The sequence below is a fragment of the Penicillium paradoxum genome (genome assembly GCF_028828445.1).
Source record: "Penicillium paradoxum strain IBT 22861 chromosome Unknown utg000004l_segment0_segment0, whole genome shotgun sequence".
In the NCBI taxonomy this organism is placed as follows: Eukaryota; Fungi; Ascomycota; class Eurotiomycetes; order Eurotiales; family Aspergillaceae; genus Penicillium; species Penicillium paradoxum.
The window spans coordinates 770,397-795,384 of NW_026643182.1; the positions used below are offsets into that span (position 1 = coordinate 770,397).

The 24,988-nt window shown below is 49.9% G+C and overlaps 8 protein-coding genes across 8 annotated transcripts; 3 read left to right on the plus strand and 5 right to left on the minus strand.

Moving 5' to 3' along the window:
• Nucleotides 1-2,034: 2,034 nt before the first annotated feature.
• N7457_004031 (uncharacterized protein) lies at nucleotides 2,035-4,009 on the minus strand (the record flags this gene model as incomplete). Its single annotated transcript, XM_057175076.1, has 3 exons — nucleotides 2,035-2,646; nucleotides 2,698-3,542; nucleotides 3,598-4,009. 3 exons carry the CDS (start codon nucleotides 4,007-4,009, stop codon nucleotides 2,035-2,037), a joined length of 1,869 nt encoding a protein of 622 aa, XP_057032123.1.
• A 2,731-nt stretch (nucleotides 4,010-6,740) lies between these two features.
• On the plus strand, nucleotides 6,741-7,668 carry N7457_004032 (Cellobiose dehydrogenase cytochrome; the record flags this gene model as incomplete). Its single annotated transcript, XM_057175077.1, has 3 exons — nucleotides 6,741-6,789; nucleotides 6,853-7,031; nucleotides 7,099-7,668. 3 exons carry the CDS (start codon nucleotides 6,741-6,743, stop codon nucleotides 7,666-7,668), a joined length of 798 nt encoding a protein of 265 aa, XP_057032124.1.
• Nucleotides 7,669-7,914: 246 nt separating this feature from the next.
• On the minus strand, nucleotides 7,915-11,423 carry N7457_004033 (NPA1/URB1 family protein; the record flags this gene model as incomplete). Its single annotated transcript, XM_057175078.1, has 3 exons — nucleotides 7,915-8,238; nucleotides 8,306-11,214; nucleotides 11,267-11,423. The coding sequence occupies 3 exons, from the start codon at nucleotides 11,421-11,423 to the stop codon at nucleotides 7,915-7,917; spliced, it is 3,390 nt and encodes a 1,129-aa protein (XP_057032125.1).
• Nucleotides 11,424-12,854: 1,431 nt separating this feature from the next.
• On the minus strand, nucleotides 12,855-16,550 carry N7457_004034 (uncharacterized protein; the record flags this gene model as incomplete). The annotated part of the gene is made up of 1 exon (XM_057175079.1): nucleotides 12,855-16,550. The coding sequence occupies one exon, from the start codon at nucleotides 16,548-16,550 to the stop codon at nucleotides 12,855-12,857; it is 3,696 nt and encodes a 1,231-aa protein (XP_057032126.1).
• A 351-nt stretch (nucleotides 16,551-16,901) lies between these two features.
• Nucleotides 16,902-19,294, minus strand: N7457_004035 (ATP-dependent RNA helicase SUV3; the record flags this gene model as incomplete). Its single annotated transcript, XM_057175080.1, has 2 exons — nucleotides 16,902-17,985; nucleotides 18,039-19,294. 2 exons carry the CDS (start codon nucleotides 19,292-19,294, stop codon nucleotides 16,902-16,904), a joined length of 2,340 nt encoding a protein of 779 aa, XP_057032127.1.
• Nucleotides 19,295-19,645: 351 nt separating this feature from the next.
• Nucleotides 19,646-22,128, plus strand: N7457_004036 (Sec1 family protein; the record flags this gene model as incomplete). The annotated part of the gene is made up of 7 exons (XM_057175081.1): nucleotides 19,646-19,682; nucleotides 19,747-19,784; nucleotides 19,852-19,939; nucleotides 19,999-20,145; nucleotides 20,208-20,410; nucleotides 20,475-20,941; nucleotides 21,000-22,128. The coding sequence occupies 7 exons, from the start codon at nucleotides 19,646-19,648 to the stop codon at nucleotides 22,126-22,128; spliced, it is 2,109 nt and encodes a 702-aa protein (XP_057032128.1).
• Nucleotides 22,129-22,594: 466 nt separating this feature from the next.
• N7457_004037 (putative G-patch domain protein) lies at nucleotides 22,595-23,380 on the minus strand (the record flags this gene model as incomplete). The annotated part of the gene is made up of 1 exon (XM_057175082.1): nucleotides 22,595-23,380. One exon carries the CDS (start codon nucleotides 23,378-23,380, stop codon nucleotides 22,595-22,597), a length of 786 nt encoding a protein of 261 aa, XP_057032129.1.
• Nucleotides 23,381-23,534: 154 nt separating this feature from the next.
• On the plus strand, nucleotides 23,535-24,872 carry N7457_004038 (putative oxidoreductase; the record flags this gene model as incomplete). The annotated part of the gene is made up of 2 exons (XM_057175083.1): nucleotides 23,535-23,711; nucleotides 23,772-24,872. 2 exons carry the CDS (start codon nucleotides 23,535-23,537, stop codon nucleotides 24,870-24,872), a joined length of 1,278 nt encoding a protein of 425 aa, XP_057032130.1.
• Between the last annotated feature and the right edge of the window lie 116 nt (nucleotides 24,873-24,988).

Genomic DNA, 24,988 nt, shown 5'->3' on the forward strand with positions numbered 1-24,988 from the left:
GCACAGAGCTTCTGTGGCGTTACTGGAGAGGTGCGTCGCCAAGTGGCGTGTCCCCGCCCTTCTGCGTTAACCACAAGCTCCCATTCCCAGGGGATGTCTCATTGGGTGTTATTGGATGAAAAGGAGGAAAGGAATGAAAAGGATAAGAAGGACAGGGTCTCGTTCCTGATACAGTTAGCTGATACACGCCTGAGAGCGCGGAGTTCCGACGGAACACACCTTTCGTCCCCTTGGCTAGGATTGGGGGTCTCTGCTTTTCTTCCAGACTTGAGGTTGCGACATTTATCTGATCTCTTGCTATCTCGGTCTATAGCTCCATACACGCCATTCAACACCTGTTGGGTAGTATTTGGCTGAAAACACCAAGAACTTGGCTGCTCGCGGTTTCTCCTCCCACTCCGGGTTTCCTTTTACAGACAATAGCACATGAGTTATTCCCTTGCTCAAAATCACATGGAAATCTCTAACACCTTGGTAAAGCAGTCTGGCCGTCAAGTTCTCGAGCGTTTTCTTCGGAAGCGACAAAGAAGACTCTGGAGATCACATGGTTGCCCATATTCGTGGTCTTTCCGCAGATACGTCCTTCTTCATCCACCAGTCTCCTCACCTTCAACAAAAGCCGTAGAACAGTCCCTGAAATTCCTGGAGCTCATGGCAGAGTGTAACATCCAATATGCTGGAAGGATTGGGATTGCGACAAGTTGAATCATGGTCCATTTTCAACCATTCGCAGCCTTGATGTCACAATTCGATCAGTACTAGAAGACCGATCAAACCGGCTCTCATCTTGCTTCTGCACCCCTTGTGACTCCGGATGAAGTTTCAAATGTCGCGACCCATGATGGTCAGCTGGAGTGCTGAAAGTTATCTACCCAACCAAAAGCTGTGATCGAGGCTAAGGCATCGTTTCCCTTCGGTAATCATACGAAAATGGTGCTGGTGCAGGAATTGAAATGATGATATGGATGCTGGAGTGTCACAATGTACATCCGTCAGGACAATGGTAAGCACTCTTCAAAGCGTATGGGCTCGAGGAAATTGCTGACGAGCTACTGCAGATACCTATGTTCTAGCGCTATGTTCTGCCGACCTCGGCATCATATGGATTATTATTGGGAAATGTGGCCCAGAGTACTTCAAGTACCTTCTCGAAATAGGACCCATTCCGGGAAGACGAAGAGAATGCATTCTGCAAGCTCAATTTACCTGAGCCATACAATATCTCCAATTGGGAGCATATCCTGCAACTTGATGCCCTTGCTGCTAGTGTTACTCAGCAATGGGGTACAGATCACAGGGCTAGCGCCAAGCTCCCTTGAAGTGCTGCTGAGATGCTATCGTTCTGATTCCTTTCAAGACGATAAATCTTTCTCTCTAAATTTTCAATTCTTGTTTGGCTTGGCACTCTGTCACAGACCGTCCAAGGTCTCAAGAAAAGGGCTGAAGCCCAAGAGAAGGACATTGCTGTGCCTTGGATGGCCGACAGATGAGTCAAGTAGGGCAGTTGTGTAATAAAATCACCACTTACCCTGCACAACGCTCGTGAATCCCGAATCCGGTATATCTCATCAAGTATTCGTGAAGGGGGGATCCTTACTCCCTGAATCGAAACGGTCTTTCAAAGACTTGTCACATGGCCATCGTTTAGTCTTTAACTGAAATCAAGGTATAGCCAAGTAGCATATTGGTATATGCAATTTATGAAATACAACCATTTTTGCTGAAATTGACTTCACACGAGACTGGCCTTCATGGGCTTGAAGTGACGATATTCCTGTCTCTGCTCATTTCAGAGATACGGACAAGAACCCCGAGGACACACAGAACAGGAGGTCCGGGCCCAACCAGGCCCATTGCGGAGGTCTAACTTCGCTTGTGCAATACGGGCGCTAAAGTATGGTAGAATTGAGAAGCTAGCCTTGATTAACAGCCATGAGTTAGGCACCAAGTCAAGTGTTAATTATACATTAGAAATACAAAGCAATATCAGCGAGTCGAGGAATATGATCTCCTTAGGCCCGCTGTTGGGTTCGATCAGCTGGGATAAGTCCCCGATGCCGTAGGTGTTTCGGATGGATTGCATAGGATCTGGGTGACTCTGACCTCTGGCGGTAGCAGAAAGCCCCCTTTGATTCTAACGCGATCGGCGTATTGTGGTGCACCACGATGGTCGTCTTTCAGCAGCTCTCGCGAATATAGAGGGGACTCAAAGTTCTGGAAACAAACCGCTAGACAGGTTTTGTCTTGCAGTTGTCCGAGGCATAGCGCCGATCCCGAAAGGCCTCCTAGCGGGTCTTCATCATTTTCAGTCCGCCATAGGATCGAAACATTCTGCGATAGTACTTCTCTGTCCCAGAGATACTGCGAGCCTTCTGTGAGCGCTGCCTGTGCTTCCCTTGATATCCCGCTTCCTGATCTCACAATGGTATTGCCTGTGGGAATATTGAGGCCTGTCACAAAGACTGGTTTTCCATCAAGAAGGTCTGTATAACTACCCCAACCAACCACACATGGTGTTCGATCAGGGGATGTAACTTCCGGTAGTTCCTGGGAATTTGTGATCAATGATAGATCATGCACAAACCCAGTCGGGAAACGAAGGGGCCTTGCTGAAATCGGATCGTAGGTAAAAGAGATGGTCCCGATCTATTCTCGGTAAGTTGTTAGAAGCCACAGATGATAGCAGAGCAAGCATACCTGTTTTGAATCTCCAGCGAGGAACACTTGCTGACCAAGTGGCGAATTACCCATTGGATGACGCCGAGCAGACCCAATCGCTCGCATAGATAACCCACTTTTGATGGGGGAATATCGAGCCAGTTTCATCTTAATGTGACCATACCAGTCTGCAATTCGAAGGAGAGGAGCTGATCGGATAGATCGGAGAGTAATAAATGCATGCGTGGGGACGGTTATCGCCTCTTGGCCTCCCGGGAAACGAATCTTCAACCCAAGCGCAGCGTATGCCTCGACGCAGTCTGGCCTTGCAGCAATTGCAGCGCCTTTTGAAACCATTGTCCGGGTCGGTGTGTCCTCAAGAATATCGTATCTTAGTCTTAAGGTGCCAAAGGTGCTTGCCGGTCCATCTTGCAGCCAGGAATTCTCCATGTCGGCACGGCTCTTGAACAGAATCACGATGAAACCACTTATGAAAACTCTTGCGCCGAGCGAAGTTGGGAACATTTCTCGTAACAGGTGAAGGTGATGTCGAGACAAAAACTTCCGAGGATTGAGAATAGCAGGGATGGGGTCCGATTGGTACTTTGGCCACATCGTAGTTGTCCTTTCCATGAGCCCAGTTGGTTTGAGGTGAATCTCGAGACCCCCGGCATAAGCGCCAATCGACCTGGTCTCATCAAATCCTGGCGACACCACCCATATCCACTTGTGCTCCGATTCTTCCACCAGATATACTGAGTCAAGTTGGCTAAGAGATGGGTGGTGCGTTCGAAGCAATCGTTGATTTGTGTCTGTCACTTTGGGCTCGATCGAGGCACGCTTAGCTGCAGCCGCTTTGTCGCCCCACTCAACAGAGTCTGTTGCTACAATAGAGTTAGCTGATCATCATTTTCTCCATCGCCAAGTGGAAATACATACTAGGCACAGGAATCAAATGTCGCAGCTCGTGTAAGGACCCCACCGGTAGATAACCATCCTGATCGTTGGTGACGCAGTCCGCTGGAAGAACAGGGTATGGGAAAATCGAGTCATCCGTGGAGGATACACGTTGCTTCTTCGATACCGGGGAGCTCCGTCCAGGCAACGGAGGCCCTTCTAGAGAAGGCATCGCGGATGGGGTAAACAGGTTGATTATGATTGGGAGAAAAACAGCCTTGGCGAGTGGGTCAGAATCGCCTGCAAGTTGTCTATTGTTCTCGGAGTGGTCACCTTGTAAGAGCGGGTCCTTGGATTCCTCACTTCTGACTGGCCCCTGAGACCCCCGAGCGTCCGCCGCACCGCAACCTTCCCGGCCCGCGTGCAAAAACCTCAGTGTCACACCCTTGAGCATAGGTCAGGATGAGTTCCTACAGAAATTGAGAACAAACTGAAGGAAATGGACGCAAAACCATACTCTCAGATTGCACGAAGGAGAGAAGCTAAGCTAAGAATAAGTTGTGGGAATATGACCCCTCATTTGTCATGTGACCTTTCCCTGACCGCCTTTCTTTCTGTCATCACCTCTAGGGTTGAGTGCCTGGTACATGTTGTCGAGATGAATAAAACAAATAAAAGGCCTTAGACCTCTATGCCGCATTGACCACCAACCGAATTTCAATTTGCATAAATGGTGGGCATGGTCATCTAAAATATGCGACGCTGAGGGCAGTACGACCGAAGACCAAAGCCAACTCAGCTGAAAGGGGTCAGTGAAGTGGTCACCCTGCAGATTATGATTCTCACCCAGGCTCACCCCATTCTCACCCTGTCTATTGCGCACTCACCCTAACCACCCGAGTCGCGCGACCGTACAGCGACGCTCACCCATTTCTCACCCCGGCGACACCCACCGGACTACTGACTGCACATAAGCCACACGCCGGTGAGTTAGTAGTTGGGTGGGTGACCACCAGCGAATCCTCACTGTTGTATGTTTTTTAGTTTTTTTTTCTTTTTTGTTTTCGATCCGTTGGGAAAGTCGTGGCGTTTTCACTAGGCCATTGTACTAATTTGGGAGGTCGAAGGGCTTGATGTATAAGGATAAGTGACTACCAGGATATAAGTAAATTGCATTATATATCGGCATCAGGCAGAATTGTGATTAGACTCAGGTCAACAAGTCCTTCTTATACCCTTGCCTAAGCAAGCTTGAAATTCATGATTAACAATCATGAGTACATACATCCTCCTGTCGGACATGTCCTATTAAGATCATAGTTCGGCCTTAGTACGTGCCTGCACCGGTTCCTAGCCCAGAGCAAAGCTCAACGAGCCGTATATTAGCTATGTAGGCGTTTAAGCTACGAGTGTATACCATTCTAGTGTTGCGCGGACCCGCACAAGAGTTTCCTGATAACCGAAACCCTTGAATTGATACTGCTCGAAACTGACACGCGCACTTTGCTCACATCCGCTAAAAAAGGTTCTGCTGCAAAAGATGCCCCCCAGGAATCAAGCGACATACAGGCTGCCTTGTCTCTTAAGCCTGCTAGTTATATTCTGCCACGCGGGACGCCGGGTATTCGCAGCCCGTTACCAAACTTAGAATTCACCCGAAGAGAGGTTGTTTGAGAATACGCGACCTGGGACTCCCTCGTACGTGTTTCTGAAATGAATTCCACTCTCTACCAGAGGAACGACCATGTACTCTGCTACGGGCTTATCCGTAAAGAAAAGACCAAGAAGACTTATATTTTGAGATTGTATTGAATTTCAATTGACTACATGTACTAAGAAAGTACTAAAAAGACGTCATAAGGCCGCAAATGCAGCTGACTGTTTTTGTTTTATACTCAAAAATATGAAAAGATTCATTTTGTCTACCTGCTTCCCAAGGGGATGTTCTAAGAAGGTTAAGTACCTGGCTTAACAAGGTCGCTGTCATGGTAATGCAGATATCATCAATTTCTACCGGCTTGAATCAGATGTGGGTGACAACACTACGACTAGTTGGGTATTTAGATGCATGGTGTTAACTACCTAGGTGACCCTTAAACTCTCTCCATCAGCAATTTTTCGCCCTACAGCTCCATTAGCTTCAGGGGCATAGAAACCGGTCCTAGGAGCTATACCACTTCCGAAGCCATATGTACCACTTGTTCTCGGTTCCAACTTGGTGATAGATGAGGGTCAATAATACCATCGATTCATTAATCCACGGAGTAGCCGACTAAAATAAAGAATGAGATTGGTATTTGGGAGTTGATGATCGCATTTGAGTAAAGTTGGTCATTTCCTCGGGCCTTTGCCGGGGGGACTAGACAAAGTAGGATGGAGGGCGTAATGATCGCCGCCTTGTTTTGTCGCCAGTCAGAAGTAGAAGAGCTAGCGTCTCCCAATCCCTGCTGGGATGCAACAGCCGGTCTTTCATCGGCGAGCCGTCAAATCATTATGTAGGCTCTCCTCACCTCCCCCTTATTATGGCAATGGCCCTTGTGATGGTCATATAACGATCGGCCCTATGATTTGAGCTTGACCAATAACGGCAGGGCTATTGTTATTCCATGGCATCTAATGCCTTCGTTTACTATATATCCAAATCAAACGGAAAGACATCCCCGGTTCTCTCCTGTCGATCTTTCTCTGTAACTTCTGTTCGGCGAGAAGCGGTTCCTATGAGGAGTAACTTGCTTTAGTAGCTTTGAGGGCTTGAGACGGACTCATGGTATATGCAGCGCTCCCTTTCCCTTGTCGCCCTCGATCATATTCGGATAAAAGTCGTTGTAGATGGCGGCTTGCGTCTTCCTTTTTTAGTGAGGGTATTGGTCGCCTGAAGAAGTGACTTGACAAGGGCCAACGACATGCATAAACTAGTCGTCGCAGTTCTATTTCAATGCAGAGTCGGCCCGAGTAAGCAACTCTCCCATAGGTCCGTGTCGAGTGTCAATCCCTGCCTCTCCTCGCGCCCATCGAGGTGACAAAGAGGGCAATGATGAGGAGTGACGCCCATCAGGTCTGCCCGGGGGTCCGAGTGGCATTCGATGTTAAAAGATACCTTGTCACCCCATTCTTTGTTGCACACGGCTTTCTCTTAATACTGGCATGCTAGAAACTGCGACTGAAGTCGTAAACCGAATCGCAACATGAGAGTCTTCGCCCATGCTTTCGCCGCAGTTGCGACTGTCGCACTGTGTAAGCTCTCGTCCTTTCCTGCTGAGAGATGCATGAATCACTAGCTAACCTTCTTTCATCCAGTCTCATCACCATCTTGGGCCCAGAGTGGGACTCCGGTGGCATACACAGACCCGGATACGGACATCACCTTTGATACTTGGACTGTTCCAGAGAAACTCAGTCAGGGAGGACTCACTTTTGGCCTTGCTTTACAATCCGATGCTCTGAGCACAGATGCTACCGAATTCATCGGTTACTTGGTATGCAGCTCCGTCCAACCTGTGTAGTTTCCGCTCTGTCCGTCTTTTATAGTAACCAATCTCGCAGCTATGTTCGTCAACAAATGCCACCTTCACCGGCTGGTGCGGTATTTCACTCGGGGGCACAATGACCGATTCCCTCCTGCTGTTGGCCTATCCCCACGGTGAAGACATTCTCACGTCCTTCCGTTACACCACAGCCTATCACAAGCCGGACGTCTACACCGGGGATGCCAAGCTAACCCAGCTCTCGTCCACCATCAATGCAACCCACTACAGCTTGATCTTCAGATGCTCAAACTGTCTGCAATGGAGTCAGGATGGCGCGAGTAGAAACGCCTCCACGAGCGCGGGTGTGCTGAACTTAGGATGGGCCCAGTCCTTTGCGGCTCCGGGGAGCCCCGATTGTCCCTCTGATATCACGCTCTCTTATCACGACAACGGACACAATATCTTCGCGGCTACGCTGAAAGATGCGCCTAACAAATCTTACACGGACTGGACTGCGCTACCCCAGACGACGGTCACAGGAAGCTGTTCCACAAAACCTGCACCAATCTCGACGAGGATCCCATCTTCCTCTGCCTCGGTCTCGGCGGGAGCAACAGCCACTCCAAAGTATCGGAGACGGGTGTAAAAGGGGGATAGAAGGGAGTTTCGAGATAGCATATCATTTTGTGAACCAGTCCAAATAGAGTCTCAAATAGGTACCTAGATAGTGATACGAAGACACCTCACTTTCGCAAGGCCAAGTCCCGCGGGTATAGACTGTTGTAAACTCTCGTTGAATGGCAACGTATGTTCAGAATACTCTCGACAGCTTGCTAGATATGTTCACGTTGATCCTGGGGTTTCAAGCATTCTATTATTGTACAGATCTAACTCAAACCTGGGCCTGGATCTCATCAACAACCTTCCCAAGAGTCCCATTGCTCCAGCTATCAACACGTTCCCGATCACAAGTGTCATATAAAGCACGTGCAAGGGCTGCAAGCTGAGCAATCTCCTTCGCACCCGCCTCTGCTGCTTGGATCTGGATCCAGCTGATGACACCAGCACGGGTAATCAGGGTAGTGCTGCCACCGACCTGGGCGGCGCGGTAGACAATGTGCAAGATCTTTCGGCGAGCTGCAGGGCCGAGAGACGGGGACTGGTAGAGAGAAAGAATACGCTCGAAGACATTGGCTCGGCGGTAAACCTCCATATCCTGGATTCAATATGTTAGCAATCACAAGTTTGTAACCTGAAGACAAGAACAATGGGTAGCAACTTACGGCCTCAGTGCGGAGTGCCTTGATGAATAGGTTCAGTAGCCAATCAATCTCGTCGAAATACCCGTCATCCAACTCAGGCTCGTGCAGCAAGATTTTGTCAACCCAGTATGTTGGGATCTTCTCCACTTCCCAGAATGGCGCTTTCTGCAGGAACTTGTTGACTTTGCCGTACACCTTATTGAGCGGATTGGTGAGGACTTCCAGACAGTTTGCAGCGCACTCGCCAACAATCCATGGAACAGGCTTCTCCATGCCAATGTTGTTGACTGTCTCGAGAAGCTCTCCGCAGAGAGTAAACACGGTCCGCCACTCTGCGTATTTGGATTCCTTGAGTTTGGCCATGAAACGAATAATGGCCGAGAAGGCCTGTTTTCGCACCTCTGCGTGCTGAGAACATAGGCAGAGCATCAACTCGGCGATGTGGCCTTGGTCTACTGCTTCTTCGATGTCTTCCCTTTCCCATTTGTGCAATGCATTGTGAGTAGTGCCTTCAGTGGGCAGGAAGCCGAAGATCTCATCAAGGTCAACGGTGGGGGCTTTGTTGGATTGACTGGGAATATTCGAATCAGAGTCAATATCCATCTTGTCCTCATTATCGGCATCATCTGTCTCCTTCAAGGACTTCTTGAGTAGAGATCTGATCTTTTTAGTCTCCGTTGCTTCTACCAACGCATCACGCGCGGCCTTGAGCACTTTCGTGTTTTCACCCGCTTGCTTCAGGTTACCCAGGAGACTTGCGACCCAAGCCCCAACGGCGGCTTCTGTGGATGCATCGCCGCTCTTGACGATGAATGGCCATTGTTCAACAATAGCAGCAACAAGGGCGCTAGATGTTCCAGATTCATCCTCCGATAATGACCTTAGCAGATCTAGATAATGCACAGGCTTCTTGGCGACACGCGAGACACAGTTATCAATGAAGACCAGCTGCTGGTGCAGAGCATCAGCCTCGGAATTCTCGAGGCTTGACAAGATAGAGGCAAACGCGTGGGGAGAGCTTTGCAAAACAGAGTTCTCAACCAAAACGGTCCTAAGAAGAGTGGAGATACGGCGCGAGGAGTCCTTATCCGAAGTGTCCATGAGAACCTTGAGAATCGAGGTGAAGGGTGAATATTGCATGGATGCTGGCTTTTGCCACCAACGCAATGAAGCGGATTGTTGTGCAATTTGGAGAATGCTCTGCAGTTGGCTCAAGAGTGACTCAGAATCATCTGCGTTAACGTCAGGGGCTTCCAATCGCTTGAGCACATCCACCAAGACCAGCGAGACGTCAAAGTTCTCCTCCAGAGCAATGTCGGGCATCACTTCGTAGTAACAGGTCAAGAGCTCTGCGACAGCCTCCTGCTGAGTAAGATCTTCTTTGTCCGTTCTGCGGAAGAGAAGCACAACATCCTTGACTGCAGGGCACCGGCGGGAGAACTCTGCAAGCAACTTTGCAGAAGCCTGGTTCCAGAACAGCTGACCTTGACCGTGATCCGCTTGGAAAATCTTGAGGACAGCTCGCAGCTTAGTGAAGGCAAGGGTCAAGATTCGCACTGCAAACAATGTGATGATCTCTGCATTCTGATTAAGGCAGCGAGTCATGATCTTTTGACCAAGAGGACGGGGGAGGATGTTTTCAATAACAATAGAAACCGGCGGTGGCAGGATAGGCTGCTTATCCTTCCAACCACAGTTCGCAGGGACAGGCAACTGCACAGTAGAAAAGAGGAAAGCTGACTCTGCCATCCATGAAGGGGTAGCCTTGGGATCTGAGATGAACATGGTCTTCCTTGTGAAGAAGTCCGCAATGAGCTCTGGTGCCACCTTGAAAATTGAGACCAGTAATTCAATCTGAAGACTATCTACGTCAGGTCGAAGGCACTGGATGAGGAAAGATAGAGAACCATTCCTGACGGGGATAGAGTCTCGGAACTTGTCGATATAGATGGGTGAATCAAGGCCCAATTCAATGCAGGCATCGTCATCAGCAGTGAGAGTCTCGGGGTCGCTTCCGGCTGGATACCAACCTGCCTCGGGCAAAAGGACCCCGAGTCCGGGAGTCGTGCAGACATTCATCATAACTCGATGAATCTCGTTAGCAATGATGACACCGCTAGCATTAGGTTCATCTGATTCACGATCGTAGCCGTAAAGCGTCACCAGTCGTTCAAGATTGTGTCGGTTGAAGAACTTGCTCTTCGATTTGCGGGATAGAGCAGCATCTTGTACCACGTCCCTTTCGATGGCCTTGATAATTTCTAGTACAGTCTCGCGTGGGTCCTTCCGGATATATTCGAGGAAAGACCTAGTGATCTTGTGCTGTTCGATGATATCACCCTTCTCAGAAGCATGCTGGACCCTCAGGTTCGCTAGCAGGTATCGCTGGGCATTTCGTCTGAGTGTCGATTTGTGGGAGTCATCTTCTGATGCCTCCTGTGCTTTGTTGGGAATCAAAAAGACCTCAAGCCGCTTAAAGGTAATATAGCGTCGGAGATACAGCTGTCGTGCCACCGCGCCTCCATCAAAGGTGACGATCTCCGTGAGCAGACGCAAACATGGCGAGATCAGGTGCTCTTTGGACTTTGTTGCCGTCAGACCGCGATTAAACAATCTCAGCTGATCTTTCTGTAGCAGATGCTTGCACAGCGCGATTCCGAATTCCCGGAATTCCAGTTCCGACGAGATCGTCTTAAGGAAGATTGCAAGAACGGAAGGCACACTTGTCAATAGAGGCTCATTGTTGTTGCCATCGCCAAATGCCCAAGACTGAATCAAGTCCGGAAAGCAGACTGAGGTCTCATCCTCCTTCCCAGAATTGGTAATCTGTTTATCGCAATAATCTTTAAGGACACGCAATTTCTGCGCTTTGTCGCCGTCTGTTTCTGTGTGTGCGATTGACACTAGGAACTCTTTGAACTTGATGATTCCTATATAGAAGTCAGATCCCCGTAGCTTTGGGTAACTCGCGACTCGGCTCACCTTGCTTTGCCAATGGGGCATTTTGCTGAACGGCCAACAATTCGCGCAGCTGGGCAGCCGATGTGATATTTGATGTGACATGCTGTTTCTCTGCAGTTTTAGGATCGTCCAGTTTTCTTCTCTTCGCACGCGAAGGATGCTCTGTGATGTGCGACATGATTGATGGGCTGAGGTGCAGTATTGTAGTTTTTTTTTTATCCTCAGATGTCCCGATGCCATCGACATTTCCAGCTCGTTGATTGGCTGAAGTCTCCCCGCCTGGTCCAAAAGTGTGGATACACCGCCCTCTTCTGCCGTAACAATGCCCAGGCGGTGTGGGCTTATCAACAGTGGAGCTTCCCGATAACAAACGCCAAAGGATCTCACCTCCACTCGGGGTCTGTTGACATCTATATCCATGCACTTTCCACCAGGAAGGTGGTATATCTATAAATGCATGTATCAAGGGCAAGCTTCTTCTGAATCTAGGCAACCTTTGCAATGAGCTATTTTATATCGACCACGAACATGCTCTATACCTGCATAAGGTATCGATTCACATATACTATGCCTACCTACCTACCTACCTACCTATCACGTAGGCAGACTCAACCTCTATGTCCTGAGGTCCCTTCGAAAACTTGCGAAGGAAGTATCCGATCCATTGATATATATCCCTGGAGAATGCTTAGCGTTCATCGCTGCCCAGCTCCTGTTGTTGAGTTGATTTATATCCACTCTATTCGCCATGTACGCAAAAACAATAGGATAGCCAAATGACTATAACATAAATTCCATTTCCTGGATGTTAAATAGTCTACGCTCTTCTCTTGCCCTTATCCCATCTTCATCCTTCTTTAGCCAATTCTATCCTGTCTTCTACAAATGTCAAATTCCATCTCAGCAATGAATTCTTACCCTACCAATGACGCCATCAAAATGGCCCAGGAAGTTCTTTGCGAGTAAGCGGACTCCCTTCATCGTGAACTCTTCGAATTAATCTCCATTGAATCGATTCCAGCCACATGGTTTCAGCGGTGCGTGACCTATATGGCCAATCACTCTCGGCTGCATATCCTCGGAGCTCAGCTCGAGGACAAAATCAGGGCACAGCCTGTACACTATGCAAAGATCCATTCGAAACATCTAGAAAGCTGGCATGTCGTGCAAGCTGCGTGAGTAACATCCCTGGAATTCGGATGGAACTTGAAACCCGCAGATATACTGATATGACCACCAGAAGGATCTTGCAGTTAGCAACGACCGTGCCGAAGCTGCTAGTCAAAACGATGAGCTGATTGACCTTTCCGATGACGCTTGAGGTGATCGTGAACCCTAGGGGTTCTTTTGAGAGAATGGGTGTGAAATATCTTGTCGTTCCCGAAGAGAGATGTTTTCTACCTGTCTACCGGCTAAGGCAGTCTTACTTGCACATGGATGAATTTAGTGCACTTCAAACATTTTCATCTGATATCATACAGGATCCAAGTCTAGAAGGATCAACTCCATTGAACTAGATAGTTCAGGCAAAAAAAACAAATGTAGAGAAGCAGCATGAAGTAGAAACACAATTGCAACCATAGCTGGTATATTGGAAACAAAATAAGAATCAACCCCAAGTGCCACCACCACCACCTCTGCCCTGCCGCCGCTGTGCAGAGATACGCCAATCGTCTTCGCCAGCAAAGCGGTTGTGTAGAGGCTGGATGCGCTCCGCCTTTTTGCGCTTCGACAACCGATCTGTAGGTGCAACCTTGAAGAAAGTCGGTGCCGCCTCCACAAGCCATTTAGGCTCAATGGCAGTGGTGCAGTGCATGTACTCTTTGGTGGTGAGGACCAAGGTGTGGTAAATAACGTGCTCAGAGGGTTTACCGAACATCGCAGAGCTAGGATGCATGTACACGGGCGTGCCTTCCACCAGGGTCTTGTAACCTTCTTGGGGATCTTTGCGCGCGGCATTACGGAAAAAGCCGGTACAGAGGGACTGTCGCACTTTCATGGTGTCACGACCGCAAGAGACAATCCGCACCTTGTGGCGATTCATGAGGCCGAGAAGCTGCTGTCGAACATCCTGGGCGCGCTTGATCTGCCGTGCTTGAATGAAGTTTTCGAAACACCAGGCGTTGTTGAAGCCTGCGTTCTTCCATCCGTTGTAGACATTGAGTAGGGTCAAATGATCACCGTGTGGATCGTGGAATTTGGACTTCTTCTGGTCCGCCTGTTGTTGCTTCTCTTTGGGGCGGTAAAAGACCGACTGGATTGACAACATGGCGACAATGGTCAGCATCTCTTCGGAACATCCTGAGTCTACGGACGCAAGAAGCACCTTGGCAAGTGCAGGCTCCATTGGGAAATCAGCCATTTTTCGTCCTAGTCGAGTCAATAGACCCTCATCATCAAGTGCTGACAAGGCATACAGCTCTTCGAGGGCTGTCAACATGGTGTTGGTGGGCGGGGGGTCCATGAAGTCGAAGTGAAGGAGGTCATTGATTCCCATTGCCTTGAGCATCAGAATAGTGTTTGAAAGATTTTGACGCTGAATATCGGGAATAGTCGTTGGAAGCATCTCGGATTGGTAGGCAGCTTCAGTATACAATCTGAAGCACTTTCCTGGTCCAGTTCTTCCCGCACGACCAGCTCTTTGCTTAGCTTGTGCTTGAGAAATTGGGGTCACCACGAGAGAATCCATGCCAATTTTTGGATCATATGCGTTTTGCTTCACGAAACCGGGATCGATAACGTAGTAAATTTGATCAATTGTGATCGAGGTCTCTGCAATGTTGGTTGCGATAACGACCTTACGTCCGCCTGCGGGCGCTGGATCGAAAATTCTACTCTGCATTTCACTAGGTAGTGCAGAGTAGACAGGTAAGATGACCAATTCGGGAACCGTGGGCCCTAATGCTTTCATACGCTCAAATAAGATCTCACAGGCTGTATCAATTTCTTCTTGGCCTGTCAAGAAGAGCAAAATGTCACCCTGAGGTTCTGTTAAGTGAATTTGCATGACGGTAATAAGCGCGGCATCCAGATAATCAGACTCGGGTTCCTTGGAATACATGACTTCAACAGGGAATGTTCGACCGGGGATGGAGAAAATGGGACAGCCGTCGAAGTATACGGAGAACTTCTCAGCATCCAGAGTAGCAGACGTGATAATCAATCTGAGATCAGGTCTTCGCTTGATTGTCTTTTTCAACAACACAAACAAAATATCCGTGGGGATAGTCCGCTCGTGCGCTTCGTCAAGCATGATCACGGAATATTTCTTGAGATCTGGATCTAGAAGGATTTCTCTCTGAAGCATTCCGTCCGTCATGTATTTGATTTTGGTCTCAGGGCTGGTACAATCCTCAAAACGGATGGTATACCCAACCTCTGCTCCGAGTTTGCAACCTACTTCCTCGGCCACACGTTTAGCCACCGACATGGCAGCAACACGACGAGGCTGGGTGCAGCCAATCATTCCATTGTTCGTATATCCACCCTCGGCCAGGTATTGCGTCAATTGTGTTGTTTTTCCAGAACCTGTATCTCCGACAACGATCAACATTTGGTTGTCCTTGACCGCATCCAGCAATTGCTTCCGGAATTTGTAAACCGGGAGGCTCTCGCGTTGTTGTTTCATGGACATGGTTGTTCGTTTTCCAAAGGATGCATTCTTGCCCATCCCCGCTCTCTTCCACTCTGGCACCGCTTCGTCCTGCTTGGGTTGCCCAGCACTTCGAAGATCGGCGGCAAACTTTCGCTCCTCCGGCGCTACCATGGGGTCCTGCCATTGTGCATTGAGATCGACATTTGCGGCCTTCTGAGCCGCATTGTCCTGTGCTTCCTGCTGCTTCAATTCGCGTCTCTCCTTGGCAAGGGTAGTGCCTGACATCGCAGCACGGTTCATTGAACCATCGGGGGCCTTGACAACACGAATAGGGGAAAGTTCGAGGGATTGCTTTGTTTGACCAGCCAGGAAAGGAGGCTCCTCATCTTTGACCTCGATGTCCACGTCTTCCTCTTCTTCGAATGTGCCTTCACCGGTGAGTGTTGCGTTATATTCCTCGTCAATGTCGGGATAATCTGCTGCAGATGCAACACCTGAGGCAATCAATTGTCTGATTTCCCATCTCTCGGGTGAAGTCATGCGCTTTCGGTTCCTCATCGGCCGACCTCCGGAGCCTTCAACGATAGGAACATCGGAGCTGAGGTTGCCGTATCGGTCATCGACTGATGTATTGTCAAGGCGTTCCATATTCGCACCAGAAGCAAGGCGCTTCTGGGGTACAAGGTCCATGCCTGTCGCCTGATCCACCTCCTTCATGGACAACCCAATGCGAGTGCCTTGGATGCTAGCAACTTTGACTTTGACGGGTTGTCCCCGTGAGACCAAATCCGAGGGGTGATTTACTCGTGCTCCTTCTTGCATTGCCGAGATATGAACAAGCCCGTCCACCTTCCCCTTGACACCCTGCAAGTTCACAAAAGCACCGAAATCTTTCACACCCGTCACGGTTCCATCATAGACCTTGTAAAGAATGGGGTGATCATCCAACTCAACTGGCGGCGGTCGGCGGAAATCGTCATCGTCCTCGCGATCGCGGCGTCTCCGACGATCACCATGGCCATTGCGATAGGTGTCTTCCCGGTCGCCGTATTTGCCAATCGACCTGCCAAACTCGTCCACGTAGTCGTTATTATTGCTATGCCGCGGGGGACTTCGAGATCTTGTTCGCGAACGATATTTGTCTCTGCGCCTCCCACGGTCATAATCGTTGTGTTGGGGACTGCGGCTGCGCTTCCTGCTGCTGCGGTCGTTCCTGTGCACATGTGGTTTGTCCTCCTTCGCTTTTCCTGCCAAGCCCTCCAGCATCGCAAAAGTATCATCCATCGCATCTGCTTGTAGGTCGGCTTCGTCTACCGCTTGGCGGTCCGTGTATTCGTCTTCCTCCCAGCGCTTTTCCGTATCAGGGACAGAAAGACCCTTGAACACCCGGGACTTCTTTGCTAGGGCATCAAGCAAATCCATATCGTCATTGTCCTGAGAAGCTTCATTATTGTTTTCTGCTTTTTTGCTTTTGTATTTCGGGTGCATCGTGAGCACCATGCGGTCGACACTCTCCAGCAGACTTTGCGGGAACTCGCCGCCCATGTCGTCGAAAAATTTCTTAAATTCGGGGAAATTGCCATTGCATTTAACATGCTGATCAATCACGAACTCTGCGAGAGTCTTGTCGGCGATACCCAAGTGGTTCTCGAACTCGTTCGTTACTCGCGACACGAGCGAGAACAGCTCCAGAGACTCAAGATCATCCATGATGGGTGAGATGAAAGTGAAATCCGATCAGAATTCAAAAGCCAAGTCAGCAAAACTGCATGGATGGTAAGTAAAATGGCGAGTGCGCAAAACACTGCTTCACTGTAGCTCTGAGGCCCGTCGCGCAGTTCTGGATCTTGAAGACGGAAAATTAGTCTGACCGAAGTTGCCACTGATAAGATAAGGCGGTATCTATGACCTCCACAGGAGGTCTTTTATAGTAACACTTCGTACACGATCTACAGCTAATTTCCCAGTCTCAAAAATCAAAATAAACAGTCTACATTATTGGGTATTGGAGATTGGTTTGATAAAAAAAATAATATACAAATCCGGTGGTATACATGCCCATCACTCTTTGTGGACTTCTGTGTCATAGTATGACTCGGTTGGTTCAGACGATTCTATGTCCTCCGGGGATGAACTCTCTTTCTCACCCTCCGCCTCTGGTGAAGTCTCGAGTAATGAGAGATCCGAGTCGGACGGTTCGCCCTCTCCGGTCTCCTCAGCTTCTGCAGCCTCTGCAACTTCCGGATTAGCTTCGTCGAGCAGATTGACTTCCATATTTCCTTCTCCATGAGGTTTCATCCAGTCTCCATCAACACCCATACGTTGCTGCTCCAGCAATTGTTTCTGTAGAGCAATCTGGCGCTTCAGCGAAGCACCCTGTCGCAGCCTTTTATTGGCGGAAAATTCAGTCAGTGCTCGAACCATCCGCTCTTCAACAAGTTCTTTCACATGACTCGCGAGAGTTCGGTCAGTGAAAACACCACCGAATCGGAAGCTAAGCCACAGATACAGGATAACTGCCCGGTGAAGACTTTCCAAATCATGCATATAGTCATTGCTCCCTGAGACGGGCTGCTCAAGGACTTCCAGATTGAGATAGTTGATGTCCAAGAGTCGACCATCGTTGTGGTCGGCCACGCAGTCTGCTAGAGCACCGGTGACATCACGCGAGCTTGCACTTTTGCGGTCCATTGGAGAGACCATGAACTTCAACTGGTCCTCGAATGGTAGTCCTTTGACAGTGTCGATGATTTCGGCATTTTCCAATTGACTGGTAGGATCACACAAGAAGAATAACGGATTGACCTGGGCAATATCCAAGGCACGCTTGATCAAATATTCGAAAGGTATACCTGGTGGGAAATAGGCGGCAAATTTCCGGAAAACGGATTCTGGGGGAAAGATGCCCGCCGCACTCAATGGTGGAGGCTCCAACTTCATGGCCTGCTGGATATACGGAAGATCGACCTCTTCGAGACAGGTTATCAACCCTACGTTAGGCTCCTCATTTGTGCTTTCTGTAGCATTGGCAGGGCGATATCGGCCAGCACGTCCACCAATCTGTTTGATCTCGGGTACGGTCAGCCGTTGAAGTCCAGTCGGGACACGCTTGACGAGGGTGTCAAAGATGACACGTTTGCAGCTCCTATCATGGGTTAGTATGAAAGTGCATGCGTAACCACCGAGGGCAGAACTTACAAATTAAGCCCCATGCCAATGGCGTCACTTGCCACGAGAAAGTCGTAGTCATTGTCTGGGTCATTGAATAGATTTGCCTGTTGTGTCCGAATCTCTGCAGGTAAGCCACCATAAACGATGGCTGCACGTCTTCCGGTGGTCTTCTCAATATCTGCTTTCAGAGCGTGTATACCTTTGCGGGAGAAGACGACTACACAATCGCCCTTTTCGAGGTTATTTAGATTGCCTTTTAAGCTGTGTTTCATCACTTCCAAGCCATTCAAACGTTCGTAGCGGTGGATCTCCAAATTATCACCCGTGAGTGCGCATAGCTCCCGGATCAACGGCACTGAACGGGTTTCACCGCACAGGTGCAGTTCGGCCGCCTGGGCACCAAGGAAAGCTCGAGTCCATGCCCACCCTCGTGAGGAATTGGCAATCATTTGGATCTCATCAATTACACCCACATCATATTCCTGTCCTAGAGAGACCATCTCGACAGTGTTGCTCACAATACGTGGAACTTCATCATTTTCGGGAAACTTGACATCATCACCAGTGACAAGACTGCATGGAACCCCATCTGCCTTGAATCGATGATAGACTTCTTGTGCAAGCAATCTCAGTGGACCTGCGTAGAACCCGTTCTTACTTTTTGCCAGTCGTTGCAGGGCATGGTAGGTCTTTCCAGAATTCGTCGGCCCGACATGGAGGTGGATTGTTCGCCGCATTGATCGTGCGCGTGGATACCACTCGGCTGGCCATCGAAGGTCGGCCACTTGTCGCTGCGCTTCCAGGACTGGCTCCGAAAACCTCGCAGTGATGCTATCCGAGTATCTCATATATTCCACCTCCTCCCGCAGGCCCTGAAGTCCGGAGGTGAGGTAGGCCTTTTGCAGCGCTACCTTGATATGCCGAAGCGGTCCCCATTGCGCAGATGCCTTATTATCGTCCACCTTGCAAGCGTTTTTGACTTGACGTTCGAATTTTGTCCATCCTTCTAGCGATTCGCCTGTTTTATTCAGCTTGTGGAACACATCGCGCAGGGTTGCGTCCACCACTTCGTTAAAGTCTCGTGCGGCTGCAATATCTTGTCGAACGGCCTTTGTAGCAGAACCTCCTAAAAGTGTCTTTGATTTTTTCTTGTCGGTGGAAGGGAGGGGTTTGTTTTTCTTCGATCGCTGGAGGATGGAGGTTGTCGTAAACGGTCGTACGGCGATACGAGTCAGAGGTCGCAAAGCGCAAAGGGAACGACTACCGCCAGACCATGGCTGCATTCCTACGCGAGGGCTTCCAATCCCGTAGAGAGGATCAATTGGAAGACAAAAGGAGTCTAACGGTTGTAACAGTGGCGAAGGAGAACCAAATGTCTGCAAGATAGTAAGAATCAAAGGAAGTAGAGGTGACAAAACCCAAAAAAAAGTCCCCTTATCGAGTAGATCCACTTCCCTGAGCTCCAATGGTGGGGAACACCATCTCCTTCATATACCTCAGACGCCCACCTAAACCCCCTCTCGCTGCCACCCTGAGGTTCTCCCTGACATCTCACCAATCTTACTTTCGGTTCTCCGATTTCTATCTTCACAGTAACTGATCCTGAAGCTCCAGGCTGTGGGCTGCCCGCCAGCATGGGCTCCTCCTCGATAATCAACATTCAACGCGATAGTGGGTGATCTCTGCTACCCCTGCTTCTCACCGGAACATGAGCTGACCCAGATCTTTCTTCTAGTTATACTTAACACCATTCGCAATGCCGGTGGCCGCGAGGTGAGCCCGACCCTTCCGATCAATCCCTCTACCGCGGATACTGACGGCATCTTCCCCCCCCTAACAGTGGAAAGTCTTGGTGGTGGATGAGAACAGCAAAAAATTGGTTGACGGCGCCGTGAAGGAGGAAGAAATCCTCAATCTCAATGTTTCGAGTGAGCTCGCCTTGTGCTTTGCGACTGAGATCATCTCACTAAACAACGCCACACCATAGACGTCGAACAGCTCGAACACCGACGGCCGTCCAATCCCGATATGGATGCGTTGTACATCTTGTCTCCAGAATCGTACGTGGTCGACTGTTTGATGGCAGACTTTGAGGTGGGACGATACAGGAAGGCTTTCTTGGTGTGGACTTCGTGTGAGTGGGCTACCAGTGAACCCCGGGTCTTTGCGACGTCCCTTCACTTACACAGCATATAGTTCTCGATCCACAGCAGAGAGCCCGGATTGATCGCTCCCAGATGGCGCGCGAGCGCATTGCGGACTTCCAAACCATGAACATCAGTTTTTATCCCAGGGAATCACGTCTGATCACATTTCGGGATCCATGGAGCTTTCCGGTGCTCTTCCACCCCGGTTGCAACAATTTGATTCGAGGTCATCTGGAGGACTTGGCTCAAAAGGTAAGATATTCATGTATATAACCCCGGAAGAAAGCATGAGCTTCCTTACTGACTCGGAACCAAGGTTGTCTCTCTATGCGCTTCTCTGGGTGAATACCCTATCATTCGTTATTATCGGCCTCGCTCTCCGGCTCACGAGGCTGGAGTCATGTGCTCTCATCTGGCACGTTTCATTCAAAATGAAATGGATCAGTTCGCACAACACCAGCGTGACTTTCCTCCTCAAACAAACCGTCCTCGAGGCGTATTGCTCGTCGTAGACCGTTCCATGGACTTGTTCGCGCCTCTCATTCACGAATTTACATACCAGGCCATGGTCCATGACCTTCTTCCCGTCAAGGAAGGAGACAAGGTTATGTACAAAACGGTCATAAATGAGGGGACCAAAAACGAGGAGATCAAGGAGATGGAGATTGGAGAGCACGATCGAGTCTGGGTTGACTACCGCCATATGCATATGAAGGATGTGCTTGGAAAGCTAGGCGAGGACTTTGCCAAATTCCGAGCAGCCAATCCTCAGTTCGCCGATGAGTGAGTTTTGCCGACCCTCCCCTCTCCTTGAATCGGACTGCTGACTTGGGAACTGTAGTAACGACAAATCTAATGTGAACACCATCAAGGATATGCTGGGTGGCCTGACAGAGTTCCAAGAGGGCAAGAGTGCTTATACGCTGCACCTTAACATGGCACAGGAATGTATGAATTACTTCCAAACCCGCAAGCTCTTGGAAGTGAGCTCCATTGAGCAGTCATTCGCTACCGGTCTTGATGAGAATTACAAAAAGGCAAAGAACCTCGCAGCGCAACTCGTACAGCTTCTCGACGATGACTCGGTTGTGCCACCAGACCGGCTTCGGCTGCTACTTCTGTACATCATCTATCGGGGAGGACTGCTTGGTGGTGACATTCGCAAACTCATGGCGCACGCTGAACTCCCATCGAAGGACGGCGAGATTATTGCTAATCTCGAACTCCTCGGAGTGCGTGTAGAGAAGCCTCTCAAGGACGAAAAACCACCTGTTCAACCTCTGTTTACCCGCCGAAACCCACCACCCGAATCAGATGAGCTAAGCCTAAGCCGCTACGAGGTGGCCGTCAAGCAGATGCTCGAAGATCAGATCCAAGGCACTCTCGACCCGACTCTCTTCCCATTTACACGACCACAAACTGAGACGGACACCGCGCTAGCTGCCCAAGAAATGCAATCGCAGCAGGCATCTTTGCGCAGCGCAAAACCAACCTGGGCACGCACAAGATCTGTAGACCAGCCTCGCCAGCGCATCATTGTCTTCATGGCTGGCGGTGCTACCTACGGCGAGTCACGAGCTTGTTATGAAGTCTCAGCGGCATTGAATCGAGACGTTTACCTCGCCACTACGCATATGCTGACACCAGGTCTCTTCCTCCGCCAGATTGGTGACCTTGGTGTTGACCGGCGTCGTCTTGATCTTCCGTCCGAGCGCCCCAAACCTACTGCCCCAGCCCATCTCTTTGAGCGCGAGGCCCCTCCGGCGCCCACTCCGCAGCCACAGAAGAAGAAGCCTATCTCGACCGCACACCTCAATCCCCCAGCTCCGCCGGAAGCATTGATGGCTGGCATGTCCATCAACTCAAATGGAAGCGGAAGCAGCCCCGCCTCATCTGGCAGCGGAAAGCACGATAAGAAAGACAAGGATAAGAAGGAAAAGAAGGAAAAGAAATATCGTTTCTTCAAGTAACTTGATATTCTGCTTTTCTTTATTCCTTTCCGGCTCCTGTCCTGCTGCATCCAGCGCTTTTGTGATATCATTCTTCTCCTTGTATGTCTTTCTATTGGTCTGGTCTGGTCGGCAAGCATTCAAGGCGCTATTCTCAGCGGATTTTTATTTTACTTTTCCCCTCAGATGAGGCCCCAAAGGCTTCGTATGAGGAATTTCTTTCACTGCACTACAGTTCATGTCAGGTACCATCTGGACTCCGGTCCTAGTTACAGTATCTAGTACAAGTACATACAAATGGATCCAAGTTAAAACTAAAATGAAACACAAAACTAGCAGTGTGTTGGCATCTCCATAAATCTCACAATATAAACATCGAATCATAAAATAACAGGGGTATCACCGAACAAAAGAATATACATGTATGTAGGTAGTCATGAAAAGAGAGCATATCAATCTCCAACCAAGCATCCATCGAAATCAAAACCTATGCGCCTTCCCCAAGATACTTTAAAACCTCATCATTCTGATAAAAAGTCTTCCTCATCCTCTCTGCCCTCTTCTTGTCATCCGCAATCTTCTTGCGCGTCTGCTTAGCATTAAGCTTCTGCACCTTCATTGGCGGCGGTTTAGGCGGCAGCGCATCTCCATCTCGATCAAGCCCAGTTCCTAGACCAGCAGTATCATTCTTGACGCGGGGTTTGATTGGCTCGCGAATACCCTCGCGGCCCGCTGCGCCAATCCCAAGCCGACTATCCGGATCCCAGCCATAGGTAGAGAGGTAGCGGAGACCAGCACGTGTGCGGTCGAGATGCGAGGGTGGGTGGGAGTGTTTGAGGCAGACTTGGTGCGCGAGAGAGGCTTCGTGGGGACGAGGTTTTTGATCTGTTGGTGTAGTTGAGTCTGCTGGGGTTGGCGGTGCAATAGGGATGTTGCATATTTCACAATAGTCGAGGATCTGGTCTGGTGATGGTGCTGGCACGGGATGAGAGATTGCGTCCGCAATTGGGGGCGCAGATTGAGTGCGGATAGGTGGTGAAGGTGCTCTCTGAATTGGAGTACTTGGCGATGTACCTGGGGCTGCTTGTTTCATCACAATAGAGAGGTATCTGTCTGCGATGCTGGTGGCGGAGGAAGAAGATGACGGCGTTGCCGCAGTTGTGGTGTCCAGATCGGAGGAGCGCACGAACTGCACGCGTTTCCGGCGGATGCCAGAGCTGAAGGGGCGCTGCTGCTCCGGTGGGAGAAAGTATTCTTCATCGTCAGAGGCCATGGTTAATCCCAGTGGTGCAAAGGCAAGAAAGAAAGATGCAGAGTCCAAAGCGGAGCGGATTTAGGGTGGCGATAAGATAAGAGATACGTGTACGTGGAGAAAATACTCCCCTTGAGGCTCCTTCCTCCTTTACATCTTCACATTTCACTTGACGATGCCCATTCCCATCATTGCTCAAGGCCTTCGGGAGGGCTTTTCGTCCATTCCATATGCCTTGACATTCTTCCGCGTAGCACCATGGGTGCTACTTCTCGGCGCGCTGAAGTACTGGTTCGAAGGAGCCCGCAATGGCTCCGAGCGAATGATGCGCTCAAAAGTCATCATGGTGACGGTAATACAGCACTCTAGAACTATCAATGATTTAAATGCACAATCTAACATAATTCACTAGGGTGGCACCTCAGGGATAGGGGCAGAAGTGGTCCGCGAGCTCGCAACCCGCGGCGCCCAAGTAATCCTCCTAACCCGCCAACCACCCTCCGACATCTTCCTCTCTGAATACATCGATGACCTCCGTGAAAGCACAAATAACCAGCTCATCTACGCCGAGCAAGCCGACCTCTCCTCCCTCCACTCCGTCCGCACCTTCGCCACAAAATGGATCGACAACATCCCACCCCGCCGAATTGACTGCGTCATCCTCGCCGGCGGTATCACCGAACCCTCCAAGTCACGCAATCTAACAGTTGACGGCATTGACCCAGAATGGCAGACCAACTACCTCGCAAACTTCCACCTCCTCAGCATTCTCAGCCCGGCATTGCGCGCACAGCCAGCACACCGCGACGTGCGGGTCATCTTCGCGACATGCTCAAGCTACATCGGCGCTGATTTCAGCAACCTGGATTCCGTGACTCGTGGAAAGCAACCGGTCACTTCCAAGCGCACAAAGACTTCCCCTGCTCTATACGCGCGGCCGAAGGGCGTCTACGGGCTCAGCAAGCTTGCGCTGACGATCTTCGCGCACTCCTTCCAGCGCCATTTGAGTGCTTATGAGCGGCCGGACGGTCTGCCGTCTTGCACGCGTGTTATTGTGGTTGATCCCGGTCTGACACGGACACCTGGTACGCGGCGCTGGTTGACCCGCGGGACTTTGTGGGGTCTTGTACTGTATGTCCTCACATGGCCTATTTGGTGGCTGTTCCTCAAATCGCCCTTCCAGGGCGCTCAGAGTATCCTGTTTGCGGCGATGGAGCAGAAGTATGGACGTGGTGGAGGCGGTTGGCTGATCAAGGAGTGTCGAGAGATGGACTATGCACGGACAGATGTGCGCAATGACGAGGTTGGGAAGAAGCTGTGGGAGTTTAGCGAGAAGATGGTCGAGGAGGCGGAGAAGGAGAGCGCTGTGCTGAGGGCTTTTGAAAAGAAGGCAATGGAAGAAGAGAAAAAGCAGGCCGAGGCTGACAAGATGAAGAAGCAGAGGGAAGATGTGGCTTCGAAGAAGGGGAAGAGCGATGGATCGAGGAGGAGTCGGAAGGGTCAGAATAAGTGAGATGCATACCTGTTTGTAGGTATGACATTGACCATTGATATATATATAGACTAAGTGAGGTTGTACTCTCCTGTGATTCAGAGACAAGCTCATATTTATAGAACAAGCATCACAAA